Source organism: Spea bombifrons, chromosome 9 (genome assembly GCF_027358695.1).
Source record: "Spea bombifrons isolate aSpeBom1 chromosome 9, aSpeBom1.2.pri, whole genome shotgun sequence".
Classification (NCBI taxonomy): Eukaryota; Metazoa; Chordata; class Amphibia; order Anura; family Pelobatidae; genus Spea; species Spea bombifrons.
In genome coordinates, this window is record NC_071095.1 from 27,246,909 (window position 1) to 27,271,731 (window position 24,823).

Genomic DNA, 24,823 nt, shown 5'->3' on the forward strand with positions numbered 1-24,823 from the left:
GGGGGATGAAGAAAGGGGGAAAATAAGTATGGGGGGGTCCTGCATGGAACATCTCGTAGCCACTTCTAACTGTAGAACCAAGTCAGGCCCTAAGTTTGATGCTGTTTGGTAGGAGTCTTGGATGTGCCGAGGGATTTATTCTTCATACCTGGCAAAGCACTCCATGTATCTGTACCTCCGCAAACATCCATGCGCAATGAACAGCTTACGGATCAATTCACTTCAAATGTTTGCGCCGTATAAATAGAAATGTGTACCTCTCGTAAACCCAGATCACCGAGAACTTCTAACTGGCAATCGTAATAATTTGCCTTTTTATACTATTATAACCATTCTGTCCCATTCTAGACCCAAATTTAAACTGCAATTAGAAATAAGAGCTGCGCGTACTCGCTCTGTGCAGAGAAAGCGCTGTAATGAGGCTGATGCAGTCAGATAGAAGTGGTTTGTTTTTCTGGCGTGTGGGATGTTCTTCCCATTACTTACTGACGGCGAAAGATAACGCATAGATCATGACGCAGGATGTCGGACGGCTTCCGATGTAATTACGAGGTCAGTTAAAGGGGAACGCCCGCCATTTTTTTTTTTTATTAGTACCAAATTAAAAATATTTTTAAATACCGTATATTCCGGCGTATAAGACGACTTTTTAACCCCAAAAAATCTTCTTAAAAGTGGGGGGTCGTCTTATACGCCGGGTACTTACCAAGCCGGAGGTTCCCACGAAGCCACCAATCTCTCTAATCACTACGCGCCGGCTATTGATGCCGAGCGCAGGGATGCCGTCATGTCCCGGCGCCCGGCATCAATTGCCGGCGCGTAGTGATGAGGGAGCAGGGAAGCCCGAGGTCTGGCACTTGAGACCTCGGCTTCCCTGCTCTCTAATCACTAGGCGCCGGCTATTGATGCCGAGCGCAGGGATGACGTCATGTCCCGGCGCCCGGCATCAATAGCCGGCGCGTAGTGATTAGAGAGCAGGGAAGCCGAGGTCTCAAGTGCCAGACCTCGGGCTCTCACAACTGGATGGAAGAAAGAAGACAGAAGATAAGGTAAGAGATGGGGAGAAAGGGACAAAGGGGGGGAGAAATATATATATATATATATATATATATATATATATATATATATACATACACACACACACGTGTGTGTGTGTATATATATATATACATACGTGTGTGTGTGTGTGTGTATATATATATATATATATATATATATATATATATATATATATATATATATACATATACATATACATGTGTGTGTAAAGGCAGGGGTGTGTGGTGAGGGCAGTGTATAAATGTGTATGTATGGACAGGCATATGTGTAGATATATATATATAGATATATATATTATATATATGTGTGTGTAAGGGCAGTGCATGTATGTATATGTCAGCAAATCAACCAGCAAATCACCGGTAAGGTACATCGCTTGCCGTGATTGGCTGGTTGTTGTACGCTGGGTTGAGGGGTAGTCTTATACGGCGAGTATAGTCCAAACTCTATATTTGGACTGTAAAAGTTGGGGGCGTCTTATACGCCCAGTCGTCTTATACGCCGGAATATACAGTATATTGGGCAGTTTTCTGTTTTTTTTAACCAGTTGTAGTATTTGCCCCATAATGTGTTTTCAGGCAACTGCATATTAGCCATTAGAGTTCTCGCTCTGTTATCTGATCCCGATCTACTAGACAAACCCGCCGACTCCTTATCATACTGCCTGTGGGGAACAAAAGAATGGCTCAGTCTTAATCACCCAGCCAGACACTCTGACTATGATAGAAAAACATCAGTAGTTTGTGGATAATTTCCTGGACATCCTCAATAATGACACAAATATTCTCTTAGTTTTTTGTTTTTTTATATATATATATATAAAACAACTCAATACTAAACAGTTTAGCTTTTATTCCGTCCCATCTGAAGAGGATTAAATACTTTCTGCCTCAAGATGGTGACGCACACAAGGTGTTATTTCTGGGCATTGCCTGCCGCCAGCTCTCTCTCCCACTCGGCTTCAATCACTCTGTAAAGTTCCATCGTAGTCTTGGCGTCCTCGACGGATGAATGGCCGTTCCTGCCGGTCTAAATAACAGAAAGGTAGGTTCGCATCATTCTAACGAGTCGATGTCTCGAGGTGCAGGTTATCTCCAGCAGGCGCCGTACGCCTTCATGCCGGTCTGCACTGATGGGTTGGGACGGACACGTTACCCACGTTCACCATTATTCGTGACCGTTCTCCATGGCGGTACACGAGGGGTCTGGCCTTACCTGGATATCCTTGCGCAGCAGCTGCTTAGCGAGCCGTTTCAGAGAAACCGATTCTTTGTCCTGGAAGCCCGCCTTACGGTTCAACAAGGGGATCATTGACGTATCGCGGGTCATTTCCTTGGGATGGAAGTATCTCAGGGCCTTGAAGTCGTTGTGGATGGCATGTCCGACCACTATCTTACCACTGAGGATTTTCAAGATCTCAAGGAAGAAAACAGAACACAAAAATATTAAACTTACAAGAAAAAAAATTCTGCCAGAAAATTAAGCTTTTCCCTGGCATGCCCGAAAATTCTTCTTCCCGAAACTAAGACCTCTTAGAGACGTAGCTGTTGGGTCAGTTTAAACATACAGAGGGAGATGCTGTCTCAGAATGAAATATGAAGACGTTTGGAGCTCACAGGTGCCCTGAATCCCTCCAACTAAGCTTTTTACTCTACAGTTCCATACGGCGTTTCTAGACTGGGAGAATATAAAGCATTCTGTGGCACTTTGTGTATTGTGGAAGCATATAATACGCATGGACTCTCCTCTTTCCTCATCTCCCATTGGCTGCGGCTTGAGTTTAGAACCCTAACACGCTGTGATGGTTTTGGTTTTAGTTTTGTATGTTTTGGGAAGGATGTGTTTTAAATGGATTATTACCAGGAAGTGCCTCGACATATCATACGTTTAACATTACAAAACAAAGCTTGCCGGGCCAAGAAATACTTTGAACCCCGAAAGTTGCGCAATCCTTGCTTTCCTCACCTCTTTCTGCGCTACGCTAAATGGAGTGGCGTTAACCATGTGCTCTCTTCTGATGCCGCTCCACTTTGACCGGTAATCTGTGACGGGGCTCTCGGGTTTGATGTACTTATCATACACCACGTCCCCATGGTAGCTGACAACGCTGCACCGAGCCAGGTCACTGTTCCGCCCCTTCGGCCCCGTGCCCACCATTTCACAGTCAATGGCCACGAGTTTGTAAGATGGTTTTGTGCCGGAGTAGACTGGGGGAAGTCCGCTTTCAAACTCGCTCAGTATATTCACTTTGCGTTGCTCTGGTGGAGCTCCACAATGCGTATTGGCACCATACCTGCGACCGTTGACCAGGCTTGGCGCAGAAGAAGTGTTTGGCACGGCCGTTGCCGTGTTAGGCACATAGCTTGCCACGCGTGAATGATGTGGGCCGGTGTCCACACGGACCGTGAGCGTGCTACCCTGGCCCCGGAAGGCATTTCTTGTTGATTTGTCAGGGACGTCTTGTTGGTGGAAACCACTCCCAAGCCCTGTTTGATTGGAAGGTTTCTTAGTCCTGTTAAATTTGGTCCAGCTGCCATCTTGGCCCCCTCTCTCCTTCGTCTGGCCCCAGGAGTTTGAGGCATGCCCTGCGTTTGGCTTCGCCGGCAGTTGCTTCTGCTTGAGAAATCCCTTTCTTTCCAAAAATTTACGTTTTCTGAGGAACTGTTGATGCTTCGTGTTGAAATGTTCTTTCTTCCCGCCGGACGGACAGGGCCCCGAGTCCAGGTTTAAAACTATGTTTGACATGGCGACGACCGATTAGCCACACGGGATCTCGAGGCGAACTAAATTAACGTCAGCATGCGCATCATCCGAATCTTCTTAGGGTTACGTATAAAATATACGCCGGTCAGATCGTCGCGCAAATTCATCGCCTCACCTGAAAAACGGAATAACGAGAACGTTAGATACCGCAGAAAATACTATAAAAACAGCATTTCCGTGAGCAACGCTTCTTCAATGGCTGAAACAAAGTAACTGGTGGATTTCGTGAAATGCGTCGGGGATAAATCTAAATATTTGTGTGTATGTGTATGTATATATATATATATATATATATATAATGTGTGTGTGTGTATATATATAGTGTGTGTGTATATATATAATGTGTGTGTATATATATATGTGTGTGTGTGTGTGTATATATATATATATATATATATATATATATATATATATATATATATATTATAATGGCAAACAACCAAATAATCACATTATAAAATACTATAAAATACTGACATTCGGGTGTGCGATAACATAATGCTGTTTGTTATGATGATACATTAGATGGCAGCGTCCTGGCCGTTGCAGCCTCTTATTATTTCGGTTATTGTATAATAACGGGTTAATTCTATATGCACAGTGAAGGCAGCAGCTGTTGTGGCAGAATATACCCTGGCGTGGGGTACCTGTGGGGAGGGTTCTGCCCCGAGGAGGGGTGAATTTCCCCAACACAGGGCAGCCTGCGGTATGCGATGAGCCGACACCGGAAACTCACCGTACACGGGATGGCGAGAAGGGGGGGGCAAGCACGCACTTCCGGGTCTGTCGTCACGTCCCATAGCAACGGCCGCAGCTCTTCCTGGAAACAGACTGAGGCGGAGGACAGGATGATGAAAGAAGGCACGTGGGAGAGGCTAGAGGAGGCGATGTGGTGGGGCAAAGGGGGCAGAATGAGCACATGACGAGGTAGAACTTAGAACAGCAACTAAATACTAGGCCACCAACCCCCCCCCCGGAAGCCCTAGGAAATGTGAAAGTGCCCCATACTGGGTGTACCGGGGAATGTGGATAAAGACTAAGAAAACTCTGGGTAATGGGTTGTAATGCAGGACAGTGAAACCGGCTCTGGAGTCTGTGCTTTATCTTTTCTAGATCTGATATTAATCAAGGTGTGAACCTCATTATATACCTGCCAAGTGTCCCTGTTTAGTCTGGCCAGTTTCTCCCTGATGCCCATCTCTTCTTCCTTGATGCTTCTCTTTCATCCCCTTGATGCCCCTCTCTCCTCCCTTGATGCCTCTCTCCTCTCTTGATGCCTCTCTCCTCCTCTGATTCTCCTCTCTTCATGCCCCTCTCTCCTCCCCGATGCCCCTCTTTCCTAGGTGCTCTTTTGTTTGCTGGGTATGAGGGTATCACAGGGTTCTACAGCCCTAAAATCCCCGATAATGTGGATAGAAACAGCAGGAAATGGCTTTATAAATAAAATGGGGGTGAATAAAAGCCATTATTCTTCCAAATGCCCCACTCAGTGCCACGCCTCTGACCACACCCCTAAACAAAAAGTGCCCCTCTGACCATGGAGAAGGGCAACACTAAGAACGGTGCAATGGAAATACATGGAAGACATTTACATAAAAGATCAGTTGCCATGTTCCTGAGTATACAGGGGCAGTCTGAGCTGGGTCGGGGCAGTTGCATCCTGGATTAGTCCAAATACTGGGGTGAAATAATAAGAACACAAAGGTTATTAAAGGGGTTAATGTGATTAGGGCGTTGTGAAGCCGACCCTCTAAGCAGTTCTACTTTTCTCTGCTCCTCTCAGGTCATTCCGGCTTCACAGGACAGCCGATGTTTGTGAAAATCAATAGCTGCCAACACCCCGAGGACATGAAGGAAACTTGAATGCGTAGGAACTGAGAGCTTCCCACATACAGGTATGAGATTGTCTCCAAAGCCTTGTGAGCCAACTGAATAGCTGAGACATCTGTCACCCAACTCTCAGATCTATGATGTTTTTCTTCCAGGGGTATTGTGGGGGGGCTGGAGGGTTGGTTAAGTTGACTGTTAAAATACATTTTATACATTTAATAAACTAGTGTTGACCCCAATTTCTAGTATTGGCCACTAGGTGTCACTGTCAGATACCTGTATGGCACGCACTGCTGCGACATTTCCCTTCACTTAGAGCGCAGTAGATAAGTGGAACAGTGGTCAGGAAGAAGTGGTAGAGTTTAGCATTCATCTGTTTGTGCTAAACTCTGCAGTAGGTGGCTCTCAGTGCTGAATTATCCGTTATGCACACTAGCCACATGCCTATGGGCCTCGAGCCGTGAGACGCTCCTGTGATGTAATGCACAATATGGCTCCATCAGCAGCGGGAGTCTGGTCATGTAATGCGATGTAAGAGCACCGGCGCAGCAGCTCTCGCTGCATGGAAGGAGGAATTGACACCTGGGGCATGTGTGTATTTACGCCCTGGAGGGTGTTCGTTCGTTACTGGAGACTCCCATTAGTTTACGCCCCAAACTATATTGAACGATGTAAAGAGGAAACCACATATCAGTCGGATCCTCGTGTGTCGTCCGTAACGGTCTGACATGGACGAGAAGCGTATTCACTTACTCTGGAGTTTGTTAATATTTTCTGTTTGCACAGGTAAGACCCACGTCTCTGAATATCAATAAGGCAATCGGTGCATTTTCGGATTAACAGAATTTATTCCTATTATAGACTTTATGCAGCGGCGTTATACGTTTCATATTTTTAAAAGTTAGTTCAGAACTTTTAAAAAGTTATTGATTGAAAGGCTCTTTAAAATAATACAATGAAGTATTCGGGCTGCAAAACTATAAAACACTGAACCTTTTTATACATGCTGAATTCTCTTTGGTCTCGTCTTAGATTCAGGAGCCATATGCCTATCCCATGCATGTTTAAATTCCCTTCTGCTGGGGGGCTGTTCCACGTATCTATGACACTCGGTGTAAGAATATCCTTGACAAACTTGTTTTCAATGTCTTGTTAGTTCTCTCCAACACCGTCAGGCGGAAGGTTTTTGTGTCTCCCGGCGAAGACCTCATTTTATCTCTGAATCAGACATATTCTGATATTCTGGACGCCTCTTGGATTGCTGAGGGAACCCATTTTGCAACAACTAAACCTAATGAAGATGTGGTAATTCGAGACAAACGATACGAGGGAAGACTAAAAGCCAAAGCGGATGGATCTTTAATCATCATCAAAGTGACCAGGGAGGACCAAAAGGTTTACCAAGCTGATATAAACTCAGATAAAGACTTGCCGCTCAAGGAATTTGATGTCAGAGTCTTAGGTAAGGTTTTGCTTTGACTGTAAGGTTTTAAGACCCCAGGATTGCTGCAGCTGGATTGCATTTACGCCATTACTAGAACCTTTCTATTCTTTCTATGTACACAACTTTGTAACATGTCAGGATCATGTGCGTCTCATCAATGTCTGGCCACCTCTGTAGCGGAAACGGAGCTGAAAGTGCAGGGCCGCGCATGGGGAAGGAGGTGGCAATTAAGCTTGACAGCAGACTTAGGCTGAGCGCTAAGGTCCATCACAAATGGAACAGCCCCCCCCTCCCCCACAGCCCCCTCTTGCCTTTGCACGGCGTAGAGAGCCGGTTGTACCCCAGTTAGTTCGCTCTAGAGGTCTCAGTCGCCCCTGGACCACCATGGAGGAGTCCCGCCTAAAGCGCAGAATGTTACAACTCAAGCTGCATCCTGTAAGCCGGTGTTTTATGTTCCAGATAAACTCTCCCCACAAGACATAGACATTGTGCACGTGGTGAGTAGTAATGAGACCTGGGCCTGCGCTTTGTCCTGTAAAGTGAACCGATTCAACGTGACAATCACCTGGAGCAGCTCGGACGGCAGGGGACTGCATCTGATCAATGGATCCCTCCATGTTCCCGAGAACGCGACCAACGTTAGCTACACCTGTTCAGCCGAGAACCCAGTCAGCAGAGCCAACAAAAGTGTTCTCCCCAGGGAACTGTGCAAGAGAGGTAAAGCATTCTATAAAGTACCTGCGAATTAACCCAACACGTCCAAAGCAGAAGTATAAATAAATAACGTGAAATCCAACTGAAAAATACCCAAAATATCCCGGATTTCACTATGCATTAAAACCCCAATTTAGTGAATACGTCCCTTGGTTTTTCTGAAATGAATAACATTGTCCAAACTCTTACAGAGCCGAATACTTCTGCCCGTGTACACGTCTCTGTTTGCATCATTATGGCTGCGTCTATCGCATCGGTAGCAGTGATTTGGTGGATTGTTTACTGCGGAGTTTGCAGAAAAGGTATGTTCACACGCGTGTAATCCAGTCTGTGATGTCAGAGCGCTTACTGCCATTATTAGGCTAGGTTTCTACTTGGTTTTTTTTTGCTAAAAACGCCAATTCAGCCACACGGCGTTTTTTTTAATGAAAAAACGCTGCAGCCAGATGTTAGCTGTTCTTCAATAGGAAATCGCAAAATGCCATTTCCACTTGGCGTTTTTCTGTTTGGCGTTTTTTCAGTCCTCTTTGGCGTTTTTCTGCTTTTTGGGGCTCTGTGGCAGTTTTTCAAAATCGCAGCATGTTGACACCCTGGCGTTTTTCTCCAATAGAAGTCAATGGGAGAGAAAAAACGCCATGAAAAAGCCATGTGGGTTTTTTGCCTTGGCGTTTTTTATGGCGTTTTTTTCCACAGTTACAATGCAGAGGATGGACCCAGTATCTGTGTGTCCTACGAGAAATAGGCTGGAAACAAACAGTTTCACACAAAACAAAGTTCATATTGAATTTTACACCATTGGGACCAAACATGCCATTACAAACAAACAAACCAACTGGATCCTGCGTGCCAAAAGCAACAGCAAACAATTTGCACCCTCATTTGGGGCCAATCTTCCTAGAGGAGCAGACATTCGGAATAAAGCATGCCTTACATGGCCGGGGCGTTTAAGTAGAACTCTACCAAGTAAATGACATCAGGAGGGGGCAGATACTTGCCATTTATCCTAATCCCTTTTAGCTGGGTGAAACTTCTAACTTGTAAAGGCTGGAAAAACTGCCTAAGGTCAAAAAAAGCAATTTCCACAGAAAGGCTAAAACGCCAGAAAAAAGCAGTTTTCTTGGCGTTTTTCCTGGCGTTTTTCATCAAGAAAAAAACGCAGGACAAAAACCCAAGTGGAAACCTAGCCTTATAAAGAGCCGGGGTTTGTTGCAGAGGAAGGTGATGGCACTGAGACTTCGCACTGTGTTACTCGGTGCAGTCAGCGAAGAGTAACAGAGTCTGATGCCCGGTCCATCCCATTCGGCCCCTGTCTAGTCGCCGTTTATCCTTCTGTAAAGACTGTGACAGAAAGGCCGGTACAATAGTGGATGGGCGGTATATACGCCCTACTCTGGCTAACTTTGTCTGTCCTTATGTGTAAAATTGAAGTCCCAGGGAAAGATGTTGTTTGACTACAAACTGCATTACTGGCAGTTTGCAAAACATGGTAAGGGTCCCTGGGGCGGAGCATCTGGAAGAGTAGGGTGGGCCAGTGCTCCAACAGCACTAATTGCTGTCCAGAGTCTGCATTCTGGACAGGAGCTCCACAGGTGTGGACTAAGTAGCAGCTCACCTGTGGTTGATTAATTAGCAGGCAGAGGGTAAAAGGAACTGAGCCTGATTCAGGAAGAGGCCATTGTTATTCCAGCTGGGAGAGCTGAGGAACTGAGGAGTGTGGTTTCTCTCTGAAAAGCCATTTTGATGGAAACTTGTGACTTGTTGGAAGGTGAATGTTTGGAGCTCTTTTATACTAAGTCAGTGCTCAAGCAAAGACTGTAATCCTGTGCTGCTTATAACTGCTGCTGTTTCTTTCTGTAAAATAAACATTGATACTGAGCTGGATGTATCCTGGGCTTCATTTACCCTAGAAGACTGTGGTAACAACCGAGATCCTTGACAAAAATCCCAAGGAAAAGGGAGGCCTGTCGCATATGGTGGAGATTGCGGGCATCCACGTAAGTCTGTGGGTAGAAGCCATTTACAGCTCACCATGGAGGAAGTTATTAAAGCACTGATCCAGTCTACTTCTGCACAGCAGGAAGCTAATAGGAGAGCTGCAGAAAATAGTGCAGCCCTACAGCAGCTGGTGCTGGCTCAAGCAGAGAATGCTATGATAATGGCCAAAACACAGAAGGAAAGCACTGAGACCTTGGTACAGCAGATTGTTATGACACAAGCGGAGGCATTCAGAGTGACCCGTGAGGAACAGCAAACCGCTACCCATGCGCTACAGCAGGAGATTCACGCTTTGTCTGAAAAACTGAACTGGGACTCTGAAGGGACCTATCAAGGACCCAAGGTGATTTGGGCAAGTCACTATCTTCAAAAGATGACTGCAGTAGATGACACTGAGGCATATCTTCTGGCTTTTGAACGCACAGCAGCGAGAGAAGGATGGCCGGCAGCTGAGTGGGCAAGCATACTGGCACCGTTCCTGAGTGGAGAACCCCAGAAGGCCTACTATGACTTTGAGCCAGCACAGGCCAGTGACTACAGCAAGTTGAAGGATGAAATCCTGGCAAGGCTTGGAGTAACCTCAGCAGTACGTGCACAAAGGTTCCATTCATGGTCCTATTCCTCTGACAAAGCTGCAAGATCCCAAATGTTTGACCTAATACATCTGGCCAGGAAGTGGTTACAGCCGGAGGTCAACTCAGCTAGTCACATTGTGGAACTCTTAGTAATGGACCGTTTTTTGCGGGGCTTGCCTCCCACTCTGCGTAGATGGGTTAGTCAAAGTGACCCTCAGACAGCAGACCAATTAATTGCTTTGGTGGAGAGGTATGTAGCTGCAGGAGAACTTGCACGTCCTGTTTCAACTGAGCAATCCCGCAATCAGAAGATCCAAGATCCTGGGAAAGCTGGTAAGACTGTTCATGATTTAAGGGGTACTGAAGAACGGCAGTTATATGCACAAGACACCAGAGACGCTATTCCAGGAGTCAGAGCCGCATTCAGACATAACAAACCTGGGAAAAGAACTAATTGGGGATATGACTATGTTATCAAATGTTATAAATGTAACGAGGTTGGTCATACAGCCAAGGACTGCCCACTCAACGACGAACGTATGGAATGCAATATGGGGGAAAATCCATGTTCTCTTTATCAATGTGTTGGTTCTGCTAATAATGATAATTCTCATTGGTGTTATGTGAATGTAAATGGGAAAATGTCTAGAGCACTGCTAGATTCAGGGAGCATGGTGACTTTAGTAGCCGAGTCGATAATACCTGAGGTAGAAACAGATCATGTACATAAAATGGGAATTATCTGTGTACACGGTGACAAGCGAGAATATCCCACTGCTGAGGTACAAATTGAAACTGAGTATGGTAATATAAAATATAGAGTAGGTGTAATGCCCAGTTTAGCACATGATGTGGTGATTGGACGAGACTTCCCCAACTTTCTCCAGCTGTGGGGATCCACAGAAAACTCAGGCCATACCTCATTAGGAAGCAGTCAAACTGGTGAAGGGTCTGTGTTTCCCTTTTCTGATGTTGATTTGGAAGACGCTCTGGATGACATGAGACAAAATAAATGTAAAGCTTTCCACCCTTTACCTGTGTTAGTAGGGGATAATACTGTTGGAAACAGAGAGGAGGCTGGTACTAGCACAGAGAAGGAGGATGATTTCCCAGAGTTAGGGGTCAGTCCGGGTAATTTTAAATGTGCTCAATGGGAAGATCCTACATTAGTTGCTGCTAGAAATAATATTCAAGTCACAAATGGAGTTGTTAATCAGCCAGAAAACAGATTGCCCAATCCCTACTTTGAAGTAATCAATGATCTGATATATAGAGTAGAAAGAAAGGGTGTAGATACCACTAAACAGTTATTGGTTCCCCAGGCTTTCCGAAAAATCGTACTTAGTCTTGGACATAGCCACATTTTGGGTGGACACCTGGGAGTAGAAAAAACACGAGAGAGAATTCTTAGACGATTTTACTGGCCTGGGGTATTTGCTGCAGTAACAAACTATTGTTCCTCTTGTCCTGAGTGCCAACTCAGAGCCCCTTTCAAGGCTTTTCGTAGCCCACTGATACCTCTACCTATAATCGACATACCCTTTGAAAGGATTGCTATGGACTTAGTGGGGCCATTGGTAAAATCAGCTAGGGGACACCAATATATTTTGGTTGTTATGGACTATGCAACTCGTTATCCGGAAGCAGTTCCCCTACGTAATATGTCTGCAAAGTATATAGCAAAAGAGCTCATGTTAATGTTTAGTAGAGTGGGTATTCCTAAAGAGATACTAACGGATCAAGGAACCCCGTTTATGTCCAAAGTCATGAAAGAGTTGTGCAAATTCCTTCAAGTGAAGCATATTAGGACCTCAGTTTACCATCCCCAGACTGACGGTTTAGTCGAGAGGTTTAATAAAACTCTAAAAAGTATGTTACGGAAAGTGGTAGACACTGATGGCAAAAATTGGGACTTTTTGTTACCATACCTAATGTTCTCCATTAGGGAAGTTCCCCAATCCTCCACTGGCTTCTCACCCTTTGAGTTATTATATGGGAGACATCCTCGTGGATTGTTAGACATAGCTAAAGAGACGTGGGAGCAGGAAACCACACCTTACCGAAGTGTGATTGAGCATATAGCACAGATGCAGGACCGAATGGCAGCCGTCATGCCTGTAGTCAGAGAACATATGCAGAAAGCTCAGGAAGCACAGAAAAATTGCTATAATCGTAATTCTAGGATCAGGGTATTCCAACCTGGGGACAGAGTACTAGTGTTGGTTCCTACAGTGGAGAATAAGTTTCTTGCAACTTGGCATGGCCCCTATGAGATCATTGAAAAGGTGGGAGAGGTTAACTATAAAGTAAGGCATCCAGGTAGGAGAAAACCTGAGCAGCTCTATCATATCAATTTGTTAAAACCTTGGAAAGATAGGGAAGTCTTAACCGCTTTGAAGCCCCCAGAGCCTCCCATCCCTGATCCTGAGGTAAATATTCCAGAAACACTCTCAGGGCATCAGAAACAAGAAGTCAGAGATTTTGTCAGGAGAAACAAGGACATTTTCTCTGCAGTCCCAGGAAGGACTAGTATCATCAAACATAATGTAATAACAGAACCCGGGAAAAAGGTAAACTTAAAACCATACAGAATTCCCGAAGCTCGGAGGAAAGCTATAACCTTGGAGGTGGAAAAAATGTTAAAGCTGGGGGTAATTGAAGAATCCCATAGTGAATGGAACAGTCCTATTGTGCTGGTTCCAAAACCTGACGGCACTATAAGATTCTGTAATGATTATCGTAAGTTAAATTGCATTTCAAAATTTGACACATATCCGATGCCTCGCGTTGATGAATTGATAGAAAGGCTGGGGAAGGCTCGTTACCTGACGACCCTAGATTTAACAAAAGGATACTGGCAGGTCCCACTCACTGAACAGGCAAAGGAAAAAACTGCTTTTTCAACACCAAATGGTCTTTTTCAATATACTGTATTACCATTTGGGTTACATGGGGCCACTTTTCAGAGGATGATGGATAAGATTCTAAGGCCTCACGTCCGTTATGCTGCAGCATACCTCGATGATGTTGTTATCCATAGTACAGACTGGGAATCTCATCTCCCTAAAGTTCAAGCTGTACTTAATTCTATTCGCTCTGCTGGCTTAACTGCCAATCCTGCCAAGTGCACTATTGGCCTTGAAGAGGCAAAGTACTTGGGCTATTCGATAGGGAGAGGGTTGGTTAAGCCTCAGTTGGCAAAAGTGGAATCTATACAAAACTGGCCTCGACCACTCACAAAAAAGCAAGTGAGGGCATTTTTAGGGTTAACTAGTTATTATAGAAGGTTCATTCGTGATTTTGCTACTATTGCAGCCCCTTTAACTGACCTTACAAAAGCAAGATCCCCGGTTTCTGTTAAGTGGTCTCCAGAAGCTGATCAAGCTTTTCATACTTTAAAAGGAGCTCTCTGTGCTCAGCCGGTCTTGGTAACTCCAGACTTTTCTAGAGAATTTATGGTACAAACTGATGCTTCTGATGTTGGCTTGGGGGCTGTCCTTTCCCAAGAGTACCAAGGTGAAGAACATCCTGTTTTTTATTTGAGCAGAAAACTAAACCCACAAGAAAAGAATTACTCCATAGTAGAGAAGGAGTGTCTGGCGATTAAGTGGGCTTTAGAGGCTCTTAGGTACTATCTTCTGGGGAGGAAATTTAGATTAATTACCGACCATGCTCCTCTAACATGGATGTCTCAAAATAAAGAAACAAATGCAAGGGTAACCAGGTGGTTCCTCAGTTTACAACCCTTCAATTTTACTGTGGAACACAGAGCAGGTCTTAAACAAGGAAATGCGGACGGGCTCTCCAGGGTACACTCCTTGATATCCATGGTCGCTCACCCCTGTAGGAATGAGCTGGGGGGGAGGATATGTGACAGAAAGGCCGGTACAATAGTGGATGGGCGGTATATACGCCCTACTCTGGCTAACTTTGTCTGTCCTTATGTGTAAAATTGAAGTCCCAGGGAAAGATGTTGTTTGACTACAAACTGCATTACTGGCAGTTTGCAAAACATGGTAAGGGTCCCTGGGGCGGAGCATCTGGAAGAGCAGGGTGGGCCAGTGCTCCAACAGCACTAATTGCTGTCCAGAGTCTGCATTCTGGACAGGAGCTCCACAGGTGTGGACTAAGTAGCAGCTCACCTGTGGTTGATTAATTAGCAGGCAGAGGGTAAAAGGAACTGAGCCTGATTCAGGAAGAGGCCATTGTTATTCCAGCTGGGAGAGCTGAGGAACTGAGGAGTGTGGTTTCTCTCTGAAAAGCCATTTTGATGGAAACTTGTGACTTGTTGGAAGGTGAATGTTTGGAGCTCTTTTATACTAAGTCAGTGCTCAAGCAAAGACTGTAATCCTGTGCTGCTTATAACTGCTGCTGTTTCTTCCTGTAAAATAAACATTGATACTGAGCTGAATGTATCCTGGGCTTCATTTACCCTAGAAGACTGTGGTAACAACCGAGATCCTTGACAAAAATCCCAAGGAAAAGGGAGGCCTGTCGCAAGACCCAAACTTTAATCGGTTGTTGGTCTCGTCTTAGGTTCAGGAGCCAAATGTCTATCCCATATGTGTTTACATTCCATCAATGTATTACCCTCTACCACTTCTGCCGGGAGGCTGTTTCATTTATCTTCCACCTTTTCAGTAAAGTGGAACTTTCTTTTATCCCATATAAGCCTCTGGCTCTCTAGTGTTGGATTCTGGCCTCTAGTTGTATCATTTCTCCTCCTTTGGAATAAATGTCCCTCCTATACTTTTGTTCCCTTTAATCCCTTGATGTTATTTAAAAGTCTCTCTCCCATCTCGTCGGTCTCTTCTCTCCTGAGCTGAGATCTGTAACGTGGCAGAACCACCTCCTTCTTTCTAACGCGTCTCGCGGCTCTAATACAATAATTACTCAATCACTTAAATGTTGGTTATGCTCATAAATGCTTTGTATTCTAATCATTTATTTTATTTTATTATAGAGGCACGTGGACGAGGACCACAAACAACCTACGCTGAGGTGTGATGTTTGTTTCGTATCGCAGATGGGGGGCCGCGTGCCTATTATCGGGGATTCTGCTTTATAGATCACACCGTATTAGTTAAAAGTAGTATTTCATTAATTGTTCTGTTTCTGCTAATCATTTTCTTTTATTCATGTGATTTTAATAGATTTTTTTTCCAGGGCAGAGTTTGTATATGACTTGCTGCCCTATTGGTATCTATTTGTGTAACTAAGTGGGGCATTTAGAAGAAGAATACTGGGGTTTTATTTACCCGTTTAATTTATAAAGCCATTTCCTGCTGTTTCTATATACATTATCGGGACTTTTATGGCTGTAGAACCCTTTGATACCCTCATACCCAGCAAACATTCTCCTAGAAAAGAGGGGCATCAGGGGAGGAGAGAGGGGCATCGGGGATCAGTGCTCCAACGTAGGAACACTTGAGAAGTATGATTTTTTTTTTTTGAACAGAGACCAGAAACAAATGAGCTAAATTCTGGACAGGAGAATATAAACTATATATATATATATACATATATATACACACACTAACGTAATATATGTCCTCTCCCATCCACGTACAAATGCATGATACCCCAGTTCACCCTGGAGGGTCTCACATCCCAGTAAAAGTTCTGCTGGGAGGGGGGCACAGAGCAGATACACAGAAGGATATTCCTATAAATCACGCTGCGTCTCGGCACCCGAGGGGGGAAAAAGAGAGCTCATGGGGAACACGCAGCTTTCGTAAGCATCACAGTGCATCTGATGGGTGGAGTGTCTCCTTCTAATGGGGATCCGGTCATTTTTGGAATGTGTAATATATAGTTCCTTTTTCTTGTTCTCAGGACAGAAAAGAAGAATCGAAGGAATCCATGAGCTCAGTGTAGGACACCGTACCGGACTGTATGCCGGAGTCTTCCATATACAAGTAAATACATCACCGTTACATCTCCGGTTTGGGACGCGTCTCTGTCTGTACCTGGACTATTATGTCACTCATACACATATCAGTGTGACGTCACTATAGTGCGCTCCTTAATATAGGTGCAGTTACATCCATTGGGAGGTTGCCCCTGAGCCCTATTCCTTTCCAGATGCACGGGACAGGATGAGCGGGACAGACTTACGGTCCCGGTGTGTAGACAAGTGAATGGAAAGTTCTTCACAGTGTTGGAGCCTGCAGATGGGATGGGTTTTGGAGGAAGGTGTCTTTTTTGGCCGGGATCTTTCTGTTCCTGTCGACCACCTGTCTATGCGGATGGCGAGGTTCAGCCAGCTAGGTTGTGATGTCATAGCCTTTCTTTATGTTTTTTGGACCAGCAGAGAGCAGGACAAGACATAAATATCTCCCCTTCTCCACTGACCGTCCGGTGGCTCGGGGATCGCCTGCATTCGTGGGACCTGCAAGTCTTGTGTTCGTGCCACTGGCTGAACCTAACATGTTACTACCGCTCAAAGGTTCAGGGGTCACGGGACTTTTCTGCCCATGAAGAGATTCCAATAAAAATCATCCGTTTCCAACATTAACCCCGTTTGTGCTGGATTTCTGATCCATTTCATGTTATTTTAATGGACAAAGTCTGCGTTTCTTCCAAAAACAAGGTCATTTCTAAGTGACCCCAAACGTTTGTCGTGCAGAAGGCAGGGATTTCCTGTGTTGGTTGCTTGCAGCTTCCTGTGGTTACATGAAAGGGAAGATGGCTAACGTGGGGGCCACTTAGACATTTGCAGTAATAAAGAGCTTAACTTTAAACTGCGTTGCTTTGAAAATAATTTCACAGCATTCTGGTGTCCGCCGGGGTGTATAATATTCTCCAGCCGCTGTCTCGCACGCAGCGAGCACTCTCAGCCGCACACACAGCCACACCGCCGTTACGTTATTATTTTACCAGTAAATATTAATTCATGTAAACTATTTTTTCATATTTAATAATATGCTATGCCAGGGCTCGACAAATCCCAGGCGCCAGGTCGCCTAGGTGTTTGTGACCTATAATTGGGTTTAGTATCCAGATCCCCCGCAGCGTTGCAGGGGACTTGGATCCTCCTTTCCGGCAGCAGCAGGCGTCTGTGCGATGCAGACAACCCCGCTGCCGCCGGCGGCTCCACCCACCCTCCTCACTGAACGGGGCTGTCACCGCCCCCGAAGGTCACTAAGTCGCGCTGGCCAGCTGACTCAATTATATTTCAGATCAACGGGGACGGCTTCTTAAAACGCCACCCCTGTCGATTCAAAATAGAAGTGAGTCAGCCGGCGCCGCTCAATAACTTTCGCGGGCGGCACCAGCGCTGCTCAATGAGCTTTGTGGGCGGTGCCAGCCCCGTTCAGTGAGGAGGATGGGTGGAGCCGCCGGCAGCAGCAGCGGGAATGAATCCACATCGGGGTCAGGTAAGTGGAAGTAACTGGGGGCATGCTTGGCAGTGGGAGGCTGGGACAAAGATGCCTATGGGAGACTGGGGGCAAACTCTGTCCCCAGTTTCCTATAGACATCTTTGTCACTAAATAGCTTCCCATAATCTCATGTTTAGTGACAAAGATGCCTATGGGAGACTGGGGGCAAAGGCAAACTCTGTCCCCAATTTCCTATAGGCATCTTTGTCACTAAACATGGGACAATGGGAAGCTATTTAGTGACAAAGATGCCTATGGAAACTGGGGACAGAGTTAATTAATGGTAATTAAAAGTATGCACTGGTGCTTTTTGGTGTGGGCAAAGTGTGAGTGCTGGGGCAAAGTGTGAGTGCTGGGGCAAAGTGTAAGTGCAGGGCAAAGTGAGGGCTAGGGTAAAGTGTGAGTGTAGTGCAAAAAAAAGTCCTGGCTCCTAACTTTTTTAGCTGGCTCCTAGATTTAAAAAAATTGTCAAGCCCTGTGCTATGCTATGATTGAGAAAAATCTTTTTTTGTTTCATGTCCTTTAATTTGCCAACCTGCCCCCCAGCTATGCACATCTGCCCCAGAAATGCCTTATACCCCCTATATGCCACTCTGCCTCCTTGATATGCTTTTTACCCTCCTATATGCTACTCTGCCCATGATATGCCTTTTAACCCCCAAATGCCACTATGGGGGGTTAAAAGGCATATCATGGGACAGAATGGCATATAGGGGGTATAAGGCATTTCTAGAGGCAGAGTGGCATACAGGGGAGACACTTACACACCCAGACACTAATTTACCCACTTACATACCAAGACACTTACATACCCACTGTGACACACATACCCAGACACTAATATACCCACTCAGACACACTTCCAAACCAAGACACGCACTCAAGCAACTAAAGCACTCACCACGATGGATCAGCAGGCGCTTAGTATACTGCGGCGCCCACAGCATTACGGCATTGTGACTTTGGGACGGCACAGTGCCGCCCGGGTCCTACGGGGTCTTGCTTCTGGAGTGCGGTGCCAAGATCAATGATTTCCCTCAACCGGCTCCGCTCCCCGGCAGTGGGCGAGCTATTGCAGCGCGGAGGAGGCGTCCCCCATGCTGAGAGCATGCTATGCAGGGAAAGGTACGCTGCTGCCCGCGCTTTCACGGCGCTCGCAGATAGATTCCGGTAGCAGCTGACGTTACCAGACCGGAGGATCCAGATTCCCTGCAGCCCTGCAGGGAATCTGGATCTTAGTCTCATCTTAGTCTCATAGTCAGACCTCTGTTTGAGGTCTGATTATAAGACAACCCCGATTACAAGACGAGGGGTATACTATTTTTCAAAAACCTCATCTTATAATCGAGCAAATACGGTACTATACATATATATATAGATATATATATATATACACACAATATATATACTATACATATATACATATACATATATATATATACAAAATATAATATATACTATATATATATATACATACACGATATAATATATGCTATATATATATAATGTAAAAGGGTGAAGCCGTATTAGTCCAGTAGACACAATGTAGGGACAGAACAAATAAACTTATGGAAACCAATAACCACAGTAATCTATCTTTGTTATTATCGTTGATGTTTTACTGTGGTTATTGGTTTCCCGAAGTTTATTTGTTCTGTCCCTGGGTTATCTCTCTACCTCTCTGCATTTCTCACCTCCAGACCTATTATTTATGACACCCCACTCAACCCCCCCTTTCTCTTATACCATCACTTGTTTTAAGTTGTAACCTCTATCATGTTGATTAGTATTGCTTCGGACCTGATGAAGGGAGGATAACTCTCGAAAGCTTGTCTAGAGGCTAGAGGAGGCGATGTGGTGGGGCAAAGGGGGCAGAATGAGCACATGACGGGGTAGAACTTAGAACAGCAACTAAATACTTAGCCACCAACCCCCCCCCCCCCCGAAGCCCTAGGAAATGTGAAAGTGCCCCATACTGGGTGTACCGGGGAATGTGGATAAAGACTAAGAAAACTCTGGGTAATGGGTTGTAATGCAGGACAGTGAAACCGGCTCTGGAGTCTGTGCTTTATCTTTTCTAGATCTGATATTAATCAAGGTGTGAACCTCATTATATACCTGCCAAGTGTCCCTGTTTAGTCTGGCCAGTTTCTCCCTGATGCCCATCTCTTCTTCCTTGATGCTTCTCTTTCATCCCCTTGATGCTTCTCTCCTCCTCTGATGCCCCTCTCTCCTCCCCGATGCCCCTCTTTCCTAGGTGCTCTTTTGTTTGCTGGGTATGAGGGTATCACAGGGTTCTACAGCCCTAAAATCCCTGATAATGTGGATAGAAACAGCAGGAAATGGCTTTATAAATAAAATGGGGTGAATAAAAGCCATTATTCTTCCAAATGCCCCACTCAGTGCCACGCCTCTGACCACACCCCTAAACAAAAAGTGCTCCTCTTTGACCATGGAGAAGGGCAACACTAGGAACAGTGCAATGGAAATACACGGAAGACATTTACATAAAAGATCAGTTGCCATGTTCCTGAGTATACAGGGGCAGTCTGAGCTGGGTCGGGGCAGTTGCATCCTGGATTAGTCCAAATACTGGGGTGAAATAATAAGAACACAAAGGTTATTAAAGGGGTTAATGTGATTAGGGCGTTGTGAAGCCGACCCTCTAAGCAGTTCTACTTTTCTCTGCTCCTCTCAGGTCATTCCGGCTTCACAGGACAGCCGATGTTTGTGAAAATCAATAGCTGCCCCCGAGGGCATGGAGGAAACTGCTGGAATGCTTAGGAGCTCGGAGCTTCCCACATACAGGTATGAGATTGTCTCCAAAGCCTTGTGAGCCAACTGAATAGCTGAGACATCTGTCACCCAACTCTCAGATCTATGATGTTTTTCTTCCAGGGGTATTGTGGGGGCTGGAGGGTTGATTAAGTTGACTGTTAAAATAAATTTTTAATAAACTAGTGTTGACCCCAATTTCTAGTATTGGCCACTAGGTGTCACTGTTAGATACCTGTATGGCACGCACTGCTGCGACATTTCCCTTCACTTAGAGCTCAGTAGATAAGTGGAACAGTGGTCAGGAAGACGTGGTAGAGTCTAGCATTCATCTGTTTGTGCTAAACTCTGCAGTAGGTGGCTCTCAGTGCTGAATTATCCGTTATGCACACTAGCCGCATGCCTATGGGCCTCGAGCCGTGAGACGCTCCTGTGATGTAATGCACAATATGGCTCCATCAGCAGCGGGAGTCTGGTCATGTAATGCGATGTAAGACCACCGGCGCAGCAGCTCTCGCTGCATGGAAGGAGGAATTGACACCTGGGGCATGTGTGTATTTACGCCCTGGAGGGTGTTCGTTCGTTACTGGAGACTCCCATTAGTTTACGCCCCAAACTATATTGAACGATGTAAAGAGGAAACCACATATCAGTCGGATCCTCGTGTGTCGTCCGTAACGGTCTGACATGGACGAGAAGCGTATTCACTTACTCTGGAGTTTGTTAATGTTTTCTGTTTGCACAGGTAAGACCCGCGTCCCTGAATATCAATAAGGCAATCGGTGCATTTTCGGATTAACAGAATTTATTCCTATTATAGACTTTATGCAGCGGCATTATACGTTTCATATTTTTAAAAGTTAGTTCAGAACTTTTAAAAAGTTAGTGATTGAAAGGCTCTTTAAAATAATACAATGAAGTATTCGGGCTGCAAAACTATAAAACACTGAACCTTTTTATACATGCTGAATTCTCTTTGGTCTCGTCTTAGATTCAGGAGCCATATGCCTATCCCATGCATGTTTAAATTCCCTTCTGCTGGGAGGCTGTTCCACGTATCTATGACACTCGGTGTTAGAATATCCTTGACAAACTTGTTTTCAATGTCTTGTTAGTTCTTTCCAGCACCGAGAAGCGGATGTTTTTTGTGTCTCCCGGCGAAGACCTCATTTTATCTCTGAATCAGACATATTCTGATATTGAAGACGTCTCTTGGATTGCTGATGGAAACCATTTTGCAACAACTAAACCTAATGAAGATGTGGTAATTCGAGACAAACGATATAAGGGAAGACTAAAAGCCAAAGCGGATGGATCTTTAATCATCATCAAAGTGACCAGGGAGGACCAAAAGGTTTACAAAGCTGATATAAACTCAGATAAAGACTTGCCGGACATGGAATTTGATGTCAGAGTCTTAGGTAAGGTTTTGCTTTGACTGTAAGGTTTTAAGACCCCAGGATTGCTGCAGCTGGATATGTCACGATTTGCATTTAGGCCATTACTAGAACCTTTCTATTCTTTCTATGTACACAACTTTGTAACATGTCAGGATCATGTGCGTCTCATCAATGTCTGGCCTCCTCTGTAGCGGAAACGGAGCTGAAAGTGCAGGGCCGCGCATGGGGAAGGAGGTGGCAATTAAGCTTGACAGCAGACTTAGGCTGAGCGCTAAGGTCCATCACAAATGGAACAGCCCCCCCACACAGCTCCCTCTTGCCTTTGCACAGCGTAGAGAGCCGGTTGTACCCCAGTAAGTTCGCTCTAGAGGTCTCCGTCGCCCCTGGACCACCATGGAGGAGTCCCGCCTAAAGAGCAGAATGTTACAACTCAAGCTGCATCCTGTAAGCTGGTGTTTTATGTTCCAGATAAACTCTCCCCACAAGACATAGACATTGTGCACGTGGTGAGTAGTAATGAGACCTGGGCCTGCGCTTTGTCCTGTAAAGTGAACCGATCCAACGTGACAATCACCTGGAGCAGCTCGGACGGCAGGGGACTGCATCTGATCAATGGATCCCTCCATGTTCCCGAGAACGCGACCAACGTTAGCTACACCTGTTCAGCCGAGAACCCAGTCAGCAGAGCCAACAAAAGTGTTCTCCTCAGGGAACTGTGCAAGAGAGGTAAAGCATTCTATAAAGTACCTGCGAATTAACCCAACACATCCAAAGCAGAAGTATAAATAAATAACGTGAAATCCAACTGAAAAATACCCAAAATATCCCGGATTTCACTATGCATTAAAACCCCAATTTAGTGAATACGTCCCTTGGTTTTTCTGAAATGAATAACATTGTCCAAACTCTTACAGAGCCGAATACTTCTGCCCGTGTACACGTCTCTGTTCCCATCATTATGGCTGCGTCTGTCGCATCGGTAGCGGTGATTTTGTGTATTTTTTACCGCCGAGTTTGCAGAAAAGGTATGTTCACACGCGTGTAATCCAGTCTGTGATGTCAGAGCACTTACTGGCATTATTATAAAGAGCCGGGGTTTGTTGTAGAGGAAGGTGATGGCACTGAGACTTCGCACTGTGTTACTCGGTGCAGTCAGCAAAGAGTAACAGAGTCTGATGCCCGGTCCATCCCATTCGGCCCCTGTCTAGTCGCCGTTTATCCTTCTGTAAAGACCCAAACTTTAATCGGTTGTTGGTCTTGACTTAGGTTCAGGAGCCAAATGTCTATCCCATACGTGTTTAAATTCCCTCAATGTGTTACCCTCTACCACTTCTGCCGGGAGGCTGTTCTATTTATCTTCCACCTTTTCAGTAAAGTGGAACTTTCTTTTATCCCATATAAGTCTCTGGCTCTCTAGTGTTAGATTCTGGCCTCTAGTTGTATCATTTCTCCTCCTTTGGAATAAATGTCCGTCCTATACTTTTGTTCCCTTTAATCCCTTGATGTTATTTAAAAGTCTCTCTCCCATCCCGTCGGTCTCTTCTCTCCTCTAAGTCGGACGTCTAGAAATCCCGTGGTCTTACCGAATACCCTGAGGTCTGAGCAGAGATCTGTAACGTGGCAGAACCACCTCCTTCTTTCTAACGCGTCTCGCCGCTCTAATACAATAATTACTCAATCGCTTATATGTTGGTTATGCTCATAAATGCTTTGTATTCTAATCATTTATTTTATTTTATTATAGAGGCACGTGGACGAGGACCACAAACAACCTACGCTGAGGTGTGACGTTCGTTTCGTATCGCAGATGTGGGGCCGCATGCCTATTATCGGGGATTCTGCTTTATAGATCACACCGTATTAGTTAAAAGTAGTATTTCACTAATTGTTCTGTTTCTGCTAATCATTTTCTTTTATTCATGTGATTTTAGCTCCAAGGCTAAAGAATAAATGTTTTTGAGATTTTCTATACATCTTTATTCAGATTCTTTTCTCTCTTTATTTATCAAATAGGTAGAAAATCCGTCAAATGCATACGGACAAACCTCAGAAACAGCGAGAGAGGTGGCAGTGAATACTTTATACAGTGAAGTCCAACTTGTCAGGGTAACGTATCCTCACACATCCCAATATGACAAGTGCCCATAGAGGGGCAATTTTATTCTAGGGGGTGTGGTTAGAGATGGGGTGGAGCTATTGGTATCTATTTGTGTAATTAAGTGGGGCATTTAGAAGAAGAATACTGGGGTTTTTAATTACCCTGTTTAATTTATAAAGCCATTCCCTGCTGTTTCTATATACATTATCGGGGCTTTTAAGGATGTAGAACCCTGCGATACCCTCATACCCAGCAAACATTCTCCTAGAAAAGAGGGGCATCAGAGGAGGAGAGAGGGGCATCGGGGATCAGTGCTCCAACGTAGGAACACTTGAGAAGTAATGTTTTTTTTTTGTTTTGAACAGAGACCAGAAACAAATGAGCTAAATTCTGGACAGGAGAATATAAACTGTACGGGGAAAACCATCTACAGTATAGTCCGGCATACAAAGGTACGTTATTATATATATATATATATATATATATATACACACACTAACGTAATATATGTCCTCTCCCATCCACGTACAAATGCATGATACCCCAGTTCACCCTGGAGGGTCTCACATCCCAGTAAAAGTTCTGCTGGGAGGGGGGCACAGAGCAGATACACAGAAGGATATTCCTATAAATCACGCTGCGTCTCGGCACCCGAGGGGGGAAAAAGAGAGCTCATGGGGAACACGCAGCTTTCGTAAGCATCACAGTGCATCTGATGGGTGGAGTGTCTCCTTCTAATGGGGATCCGGTCATTTTTGGAATGTGTAATATATAGTTCCTGTTTTCTT

General features: G+C 45.0%; 3 protein-coding genes across 3 annotated transcripts; 2 read left to right on the forward strand and 1 right to left on the reverse strand.

The window, feature by feature from the left end:
- Window positions 1-1,842: 1,842 nt before the first annotated feature.
- On the reverse strand, window positions 1,843-4,594 carry ISG20L2 (interferon stimulated exonuclease gene 20 like 2). The gene is made up of 4 exons (XM_053474809.1): window positions 4,470-4,594; window positions 3,025-3,937; window positions 2,275-2,475; window positions 1,843-2,088 (listed from the first exon to the last, which is right to left on the reverse strand). The coding sequence occupies exons 2-4, from the start codon at window positions 3,802-3,804 to the stop codon at window positions 1,975-1,977; spliced, it is 1,095 nt and encodes a 364-aa protein (XP_053330784.1). The 5' UTR covers window positions 3,805-3,937; window positions 4,470-4,594; the 3' UTR covers window positions 1,843-1,974.
- Window positions 4,595-6,882: 2,288 nt separating this feature from the next.
- Window positions 6,883-23,976, forward strand: LOC128504406 (SLAM family member 5-like; the record flags this gene model as incomplete). The annotated part of the gene is made up of 5 exons (XM_053474437.1): window positions 6,883-7,114; window positions 7,556-7,813; window positions 8,002-8,112; window positions 15,344-15,552; window positions 23,869-23,976. Coding segments are annotated over 4 exons (645 nt in total), but the record flags the coding sequence as incomplete, so codon positions are not given.
- LOC128504407 (SLAM family member 5-like) lies at window positions 18,668-24,773 on the forward strand. The gene is made up of 9 exons (XM_053474438.1): window positions 18,668-18,772; window positions 18,824-18,887; window positions 21,653-21,958; window positions 22,406-22,663; window positions 22,852-22,962; window positions 23,682-23,719; window positions 23,951-24,043; window positions 24,401-24,491; window positions 24,610-24,773. Exons 1-9 carry the CDS (start codon window positions 18,668-18,670, stop codon window positions 24,771-24,773), a joined length of 1,230 nt encoding a protein of 409 aa, XP_053330413.1.
- The last annotated feature ends 50 nt before the right edge of the window (window positions 24,774-24,823 follow it).

What these genes read in the sequence shown, in the direction of transcription:
- ISG20L2 (XM_053474809.1), bottom strand. Translation starts at nt 3,804, where the DNA reads ATGTCAAACATAGTTTTAAACCTGGACTCGGGGCCCTGTCCGTCCGGC. An exon ending in TTAGCGTAGCGCAGAAAGAG is followed by an intron (nt 2,476 to 3,024) that starts GTGAGGAAAGCA and finishes TTCTTCCTTGAG; the next exon opens with ATCTTGAAAATCCTCAGTGG. An exon ending in TGCTGCGCAAGGATATCCAG is followed by an intron (nt 2,089 to 2,274) that starts GTAAGGCCAGAC and finishes TCTGTTATTTAG; the next exon opens with ACCGGCAGGAACGGCCATTC.
- LOC128504407 (XM_053474438.1), top strand. Translation starts at nt 18,668, where the DNA reads ATGGATCAGCAGGCGCTTAGTATACTGCGGCGCCCACAGCATTACGGC. An exon ending in TACGGGGTCTTGCTTCTGGA is followed by an intron (nt 18,773 to 18,823) that starts GTGCGGTGCCAA and finishes GCTCCCCGGCAG; the next exon opens with TGGGCGAGCTATTGCAGCGC. An exon ending in GTGAAGTCCAACTTGTCAGG is followed by an intron (nt 24,044 to 24,400) that starts GTAACGTATCCT and finishes TGTTTTGAACAG; the next exon opens with AGACCAGAAACAAATGAGCT.